The sequence below is a fragment of the Oncorhynchus clarkii genome, chromosome 5 (genome assembly GCF_045791955.1).
Source record: "Oncorhynchus clarkii lewisi isolate Uvic-CL-2024 chromosome 5, UVic_Ocla_1.0, whole genome shotgun sequence".
Lineage (NCBI taxonomy): Eukaryota > Metazoa > Chordata > Actinopteri > Salmoniformes > Salmonidae > Oncorhynchus > Oncorhynchus clarkii.
Window position 1 is genome coordinate 85794672 of NC_092151.1, and position 8518 is coordinate 85803189.

Below are 8518 nucleotides of genomic sequence, written 5' to 3' on the forward strand. Positions count from 1 at the left end.
ACTCTGAAAAACACCAAAAGAAAGCTGCCCAGGGTCCCTGTTCATCTGCGTGAACGTGCCTTAGGCATGCTGCAAGGAGGCATGAGAACTGTAGATGTGGCCAGGGCAATAAATTGCAATGTCCGTACTGTGAGACGCCTAAGACAGCACTACAGGGAGACAGGAAGGACAGCTGATCGTCCTCGCAGTGGCAGACCACGTGTAACAACACCTGCACAGGATCGGTACATCCGGACATCACACCTGCGGGACAGGTACAAGATGGTAACAACAACTGCCCGAGTTACACCAGGAATGCACAATCCCTCCATCAGTGCTCAGATTGTCCGCAATAGGCTGAGAGAGGCTGGACTGAGGGCTTGTAGGCTGTCGTAAGGCAGGTCCTCACCAGACATCACCGGCAACAACGTCCCCTTTGGGCACAAACCCACCACCGCTGGACCAGACAGGACTGGCAAAAAGTGCTCTTCACTGACGAGTCACGGATTTGTCTCACCAGGGGTGATGGTCGGATTCACGTTTATCGTCGAAGGAATAAGCGCTACACCGAGGCCTGTACTCTGGAACGGGATCAATTTGGAGGTGGAGGCTCCGTCATGGTCTGGGGCGGTATGTCACAGCATCATCGGACTGAGATAGTTGTCATTGCAGGCAATCTCAACGCTGTGTGTTACAGGGAAGACATCCTCCTCCCTCATGTGGTACCCTTCCTGCAGGCTCATCCTGACATGACCCTCCATTATTTGGGGCGGCAGGGTAGCCTAGTGGTTAGAGCATTGGACTAACCGGAAGGTTAAACCCCCAAACTGACAAGGTACTAATCTGTCGTTCTGCCCCTGAACAGGCAGTTAACCCACTGTTCCTAGGCCGTCATTGAAAATAAGAATTTGTTCTTAACTGACTTGCCTAGTTAAATAAAGGTAAAATAAATACAAAATATTTAAAAATCATGACAATGCCACCAGCCATACTGCTCGTTCTGTGCGTGATTTCCTGCAAGACCGGAATGTCAGTGGTCTGCCATGGCCAGCGAAGAGCCCGGATCTCAATCCCATTGAGCACGTCTGGGACCTGTTGGATCAGAGGGTGAGGGCAAGGGCCATTCCCCCCAGAAATGTCTGGAAACTTGCAGGTGCCTTGGTGGAAGAGTGGGGTAACATCTCACAGCAAGAACTGGCAAATCTGGTGCAGTCCATGAGGAGGAGATGCACTGCAGTACTTAATGCAGCTGGTGGCCACACCAGATACTGACTGTTACTCTTGATTTTGACAAACCCTTTGTTCAGGGACACATTATTCCATTTCTGTTAGTCACATGTCTGTGGAACGTGTTCAGTTTATGTCTCAGTTGTTGAATCTTGTTATGCTCATACAAATATTTAAGTTTGCTGAAAATAAACGCAGTTGACAGTGAGACGACTTTTGTTTTTTTTCTGAGTTTATATGTTTAAACTATTTGAATACAGATCTGAGAAAGCAACGACTTGAAACAAATATGTGAATATAGATGTTAGGAAATGACAACTTTTCAGAAACTATTGGATTGGTTGCCTTCCATTTTTAGCAGGGCTGTTTCTGGAACTGCATGTTGAAGATAGAAACAGAATGAATAGAGCACACACAATCTACTATACTATTCCAATCTATCTGAAAGTCATATTTGATCTACACAATACATTTATATCTGAACATTTTGCTCCAGGTGTACATAATCAATTCAAACCAATTATATTTCTGAATAAACCATTATTTTCCATCTACCTTGGCCGTAGTTGATTTCAAGAAGGCAGTTTTGGGATATTTAGTTTCCTTTTGACACTTATTAGCCGTATTCTGCTACTGTTTTGAAGTTTCAAAAGTGTTCTACTCTAATGTTGATTCTGGGCTATATTAAGATTCACATCTAAGAGCCCTCCAAACCATGTGCTTATGATCATATATTTGAACTAACTCAACAGGTGTAGTTTTTGATTTTTCAAATATTTGGCAGCAATCAATACATATTTTGGGGTTTTCAAATAACTTGCATATATTCAAATACCTTTTCAAATATTATGTTTTTCTGTATTTGAATATCAAATGTATTTGAATATCAAATAAAAGTTGGTATTTTCATATTAAATACAATGTTCTTCCCAGGTCTGCACTGAAGAGGGCCCTTTGTCACACAGGATACTCCTCACACAGTGAAAGGATGTGGACAGGCTCTTCCTCTTTCTTTAGCTATAAAAGGATGGTGGAATCCCAGACAGACCGACAGACAGTTCAAAGCTTGTTGCATTTAAAGAGGAGTCTTGACGCACATGCAAGGAAACACCAAAGCTACCTGACTGTTAAGAATGTAGAGGTAAATGTCAGTGTTCAACTAATACCATTTTGAGAATTAAAAATAACATGTTTGGCTTCTGATTAAAATGTACAGTAAACTGCCATGAAGGTTCAAGGAAATGGAAAAAGTACAAATATTGTTCAAACCCATTGTCACTGTCCCTTCATCAACACCTCCCCCTCTGTGTTAATCAAACGCATGTACCAGAACATGCCATGGCAAGTTCCTCATTCCATGTTTAAATCCCCAGACACTTTCTGCAGTCATCATGAGCTAGCAAACCTCACTCCAGCCACCTTTTTGTTTTTCATTAAACCACTTTAATGGGGAATTGTTTGATCATTTCATTTCGTATTTGATTTACTGTAACTAAGTACTGATGTTCTACTGCCAGTATCTGTTTAACTGCCAGTATCAAATGTCTGCCAGTGTTGACTTACGTGGTTAAAGTTTGACGCCACACTAATGTAGCTATGATTCTGTAGCCTCTGATGTAGTCTTCCTATCTTCTCTGGCTGGTGTTTACAGATCATTCTCCCTGTTGCAACTTGTAATTAAACCAGATTGACTATATCTGTGACCTATTTTATTCCCCTGAAAATCCCCTTTGCACAGTTTCTCTGAAACATTACATTTGTGTTATGCTAGCCTAGACTCCAGCCATTATAGGATGTTGGTCTGGTGGCGTGAGACTATTCTGCTCATTTTAAATGTGAACCTACAGACACACAGCAACTCTTAAGAGTTAGGCAGTGCCTCCTGCTACAGTGAAACAGATCTGAGAGACTGCTGCAGTGATGCTGTTACTGTTTGAGATTGAACGAGAGACATGTCTGGGAAGCTGAAATCAAGCTTGGTTCACCTTCAGTCCCACTGTTGGCTGACAAACGGTAAAACACACTGACTGGCTGTAATGAGGGCCCTTAGGCCTGCTTCACACCCACATCCCCTTAACTATAGGACAATTCTGCCAGGGGAAGATTGTTTGGTAACAGGATACTGGTCATTGTTAATGAGGCATTGTTTACAATCGATATGAACTACTGTCTGCATGCTCTTCAGAGGCTGACGGCACATCTCAATTAAGATAAACAGACTAGTGGTCGCTTAGGGTCAGTCTCAAAGGGCACTCTTCCTATGTGACTCACTACTTTTGACCAGAGTCTACATAAGGAATAGGGTGCCGTTTGGGAAAACTAGCTCAGTCATTTGGAGGTAAACGACCATGGAGTATCTATCCAGCTCCCAGAGGGTCTCCAAAAAAACGTGCCTTTTACCTCTGAGAAGGACAGGGTTTGACAATCAAGCACACATGGCAACTCCATATTTAATCCTGAAAGATCTACAGTATCTCTATACATCGTGTAGTTTCACACATATTGAGACAGAAAATGTGCACTTTAAAAGTAGTGTACACTCATCCAGAATTGCAGGTGCAGGGTACACAAAGGAAAGAATAGACACTGCACCCTGATGAATGCTCCCGCTGTTTACATTTGATCGATTAAAGAGCTGGGGAGAATTCATTAGTGTGCTGGTGGCCATTTAACTTTCAAGTGAAGTCAGAGTACAAAACAAAGCAGGCATTTATCAGCATAATAATATATTTTAAAGACAGAGATTTTGAAACATTCACTTGAACAGTACAGCATAAAGCTACATTCATAACATCTCACTACTACAAACCAGTGTGTTGATACACTGCCTGTATACAGCCACTCTAGTCTCCAAGAGACAGACAACCAGTGTGCTGATACACTGCCTGTATACAGCCACTCTAGTCTCCAAGAGACAGACAACCAGTGTGCTGATACACTGCCTGTATACAGCCACTCTAGTCTCCAAGAGACAGACAACCAGTGTGCTGATACACTGCCTGTATACAGCCACTCTAGTCTCCAAGAGACAGACAACCAGTGTGCTGATACACTGCCTGTATACAGCCACTCTAGTCTCCAAGAGACAGACAACCAGTGTGCTGATACACTGCCTGTATACAGCCACTCTAGTCTCCAAGAGACAGACAACCAGTGTGCTGATACACTGCCTGTATACAGCCACTCTAGTCTCCAAGAGACAGACAACCAGTGTGCTGATACACTGCCTGTATACAGCCACTCTAGTCTCCAAGAGACAGACAACCAGTGTGTTGATACACTGCCTGTATACAGCCACTCTAGTCTCCAAGAGACAGACAACCAGTGTGCTGATACACTGCCTGTATACAGCCACTCTAGTCTCCAAGAGACAGACAACCAATGAAACAGCTACATTGGAAGCATGTCTGTTTGCCCTCCAGCCAGGGAGCAGCTGGGGCTTTCACTACAGCCCAGCCTGGGTCAGAGGTATTGGATTGCTCCCAGGGCAAGGAGAGAAAGGCTTTAATCAGCACTATCAGGGATGCAGGCAAGGGCCTATGAGATGGTAATCTTTCCCCCTGACACCTTCAGGCACTGGTGGGGCCTTTTGTACTTTCTCTACAATATTATTAACATGACCATCCAAATAAGGAAAGTCTGGTTTGGTGTGATTAGACTATACTCTGAGGTGCGTTCAGTTCGCCTGAACGTTTGCTACGCTATGGAATGGTTTGTACTGAATGACATGTTTCTCCAAAACATTCTTGTAAGTTTGAACAGACTTTGAGGTATGTTTTCTCCTATTTGGTGGGTGTGGCACAGTGTGGCTTGAAGCAATAAGTGACTTATTTAAAGGGCAGTGGCCCTGCTGACTGTGTCCAACAACCCAACCGTTTACGTTCAGTTGAACGTTCCAGAACATAAAAACGTACTGAACGCAGCCCTGCTGTCTGAGCTGGCTTGATTTGACCAGGTACTCCAGACTTTATTAATGGTTTGTTTGTATGCAAACAAATGAATGTAGGCTATTATTGCATGATAATGATATATATGTTAGTACATTACACAGTTAGCAACTTTGTAAACATTCTGTCAGTCTAATAAGAAATACGAGCACAGAACAAGAGAAAAGGTTGCCTGACCAGTCTGCCAGGTAAAGCCTAATATTAAATAGGCATGGTGCACTTTGGTGTTGCAGAACAAGTTTGACCAGGAATGTTTCTATTCACAACACCAGAGCCATATTCATTAGGTCTTCCAAACGAAACGAGGAGGTTACCTACCGGAATTTGTCCAACTGAAACGTTTTGCAACAGATTCGGCGTAATGAATACACCTCAGCGATGTCTTCACTACAAACCAAACAGATCCAAACGGAACGAAACGGGGAGGGACCTACCTACATTTGTCCAATAGAAACTCAAATTTTCGGACTACTGACTGCACTGCTGCTACCCTGTAACCTGCCCGACAACAGTCCATCGTCTTCTGTGAATGGTTGTATGTGAATGCGCTATAATTTGACAATAAATTATTTCCAATTTTAGAAGAGGCACATATAAACCATCTGGGGTTCAGAGATCCCTGGAGTAGATTGCTATTTCTCTGGCAACAAACGTGAAATATATAATTGATCCGATCACAAAGTGGAATGCCTATGTGGTCAATGCCTACTGTGGTATGAGGGCAGGTTTCCCAGGTGTATTCGACAAAAGCAAGGTCGCGAATTTTTTTTTCTAAAGATCAACTGGGTTTGAAATGGGGTGGATTTTGGTCATTGAACAAAAATATAAACGTGTCAAGTGTTGGTTGTGTTTCATGAGCGGAAATAAAATATCCCAGAAATTGTCCACACACACAAAAAGCTTATTTCTCTGAAAGTTTGTGCAGACATTTGTTTACATCCCTGTTAGTGAGCGTTTCTCCTTCTCCGTGATAATCCATCCATCTGACAGTTGTGGCATATCAAGAGGCATACTAAGCATGGTCATTACGTAAGTGCACCTTGTGCTGGGGACAATAAAGGGCAACTCTCAAATCTGCAGTTTTGTCACACAGCACAATTCCACAGATGTCTCAAGTTTTGAGGGTGCGTACAATTGGCATGCTGACTGCAGGAATATTCACCAGACCTGTTGCCAGAGAATTGAATGTTAATTTCCCTACCATAAAGTTGTTTTAGAGAATTTGGCAGTATGTCTAACTGGCCTCACACTGCAGACCATCCCAGGACCTCCACATCTGTCTTCTTCACCTGCGGGATCGTTTGAGACCAGCCACCCAGACAGCTAATGAAACTGGCTTTCCACAACCAAAGAATTTCTGCACAAATTGTCAGAAACCTTCTCTGGGAAGCTCGTCTGCATGCTCATCGTCCTCACTAAGGACTTGACCTGACTGCATTTCGGCGTCGTAACCAACTTCTGTGGGTAAATAGTCACCTTCGATGGCCACTGGCACGCTGTAGAAGTGTACTTTTCACGGATTAATCACAGTTTCAACTGTACCAGGCAGACGGCAGCTAGTGTTTATGGCGTCGTGTGGGTGAGCGGTTTGCTGATGTCAATGTTGTGAACAGAGAGTCCCATGGTGGTGGTGGGGTTATGGTATGGGCAGGCATAAGCTACGGACAATGGACACAATTGCATTTTATCGACAGCAATTTGAATGCACAGAGAAACCGTGATGAAATCCTGAGGCCCATTGTCGTGCCATTCATTCGCCGCCATCACTTCATGTTTTAGCACAGCCCCATGTCGCAAGGTTCTGTACACAATTCCTGGAAGCTGAAAATGAAATGTCCCAGTTCTTCCATGGCCTACATTCTCACCAGACATGTCACCTATTGAGCATGTTTGGGATGCTCTGGATTGACGTGTACAACGACATGCACGACATCGGGTTCCAGTTCCCACCAATATCCAGCAACTTCGCACAGCCATTGAAGAGAAGTGGGACAACATTCCACAGGCCACAATCAACAACCTGATCAACTCTATGCAAAGGAGATGAGTCACGCTGCATGAGGCAAATGGTGGTCACACCAGACACTGACTGGTTTTCTGATCCACACCCCTACTTTTTTTTTAAAGGCATCTGTGACCAACAGATGCATATCTGTATTCCCAGTCATGTGAAATCCATAGATTAGGGTCTAATTCATTTATTTCCAGTGACTGATTTCATTATATGAATTGTAACTCAGTAAAATATTTGAAATGGTTGCATGTTGCGTTTATATTTTTGTTTAGTATATAAGCTCCACTCCACATTTAATTCTACATTTTTACTGCTTGCTAAATATTTTGTTTAAACAAAAAACATGTATTTGCAGGATAAGGATTGGCCTGACTTTCAAGAATGCCTGAATTGCTATGCCTCGATTTCCTGGTTGGTTGGCAAGTTTCACCATCCAATTATTTCAGATCTAAAAGAGTGCAACTTTCACCATGGTCCATTATTGTAATTCTATCCATTCTGGCTTTCGCGAATGGATAGACATTAAACGGATAGGGAGGGCATGCAGGCTGTCGCCCATGTATTAATGCGCAATTTGCCTAAATGGGTAATCAAAACACATCAACCACTGCATTTTTTGTCGATTTCTTTTTTAGGTGTGACGTCATTACGTCCAGCTGTTTTCATCGACACAAGATAGTTCAATGGAAACACCTTCGCAGACAATTGTAGAATCTATTTTCTATGCGAACTTTCTTAAATGTCGACAACAAAAAAATCACTGCACAAGCTATTGTAAACATAGCTAGTGACGAATTCTGAGAAACAAATACATTTAGTTGTAAATATTAAAAGAAAAAAAAACAAATATGTCATTTTACAATAGCCTGCCCTACCGCTCTTTCATTTTCTTATGTGCGCTTTTACGCATGGATTTCTGCGCTACACTGGCAGATGCAGGCGCTGTTGATCGATGCGAACTAGTCTTCCTTAAAACCGCAACAGCAACGCAAGACTAATCGATGTCAAACTATAAACTTATCCGCCAGTGCCACGTAGACTGTCAAGTCTCAACTTACCTTTCCTTTAAGGTCCAGGATGAATATAGCAGACGCCGACATCCTAATAAACTAATAGCACAAAAAATATAAATATTTGACGTTGAATATCCCTTACAACATTTCATTCAGTGCATCTCCCATCTCACGCGCTGTTGTCTAATGCACGCCACTGCTCTTTCCGGGTAGTATTTCGTCGTCAGACCTGTCAAGCAGCTTTCAACGCAACAGAGCATGCAAAACCAATCCTACATCAATTATTAGGTCTACATATGGTATCGATTCTCTTCTATTCTGCTTAAGTTATGCATAGG

General features: G+C 42.8%; 1 protein-coding gene across 1 annotated transcript in view; it reads right to left on the reverse strand.

Moving 5' to 3' along the window:
• Window positions 1–8381, reverse strand: part of LOC139409491 (AP-1 complex subunit mu-2-like) — an 85205-nt gene extending 76824 nt beyond the window's left edge. The window contains exon 1 of the mRNA XM_071154706.1: window positions 8226–8381. Within this exon, the coding sequence (XP_071010807.1) occupies window positions 8226–8267 (42 nt within the window). The 5' untranslated portion in view covers window positions 8268–8381. The remainder of the gene's footprint in view (window positions 1–8225) is intronic.
• Between the last annotated feature and the right edge of the window lie 137 nt (window positions 8382–8518).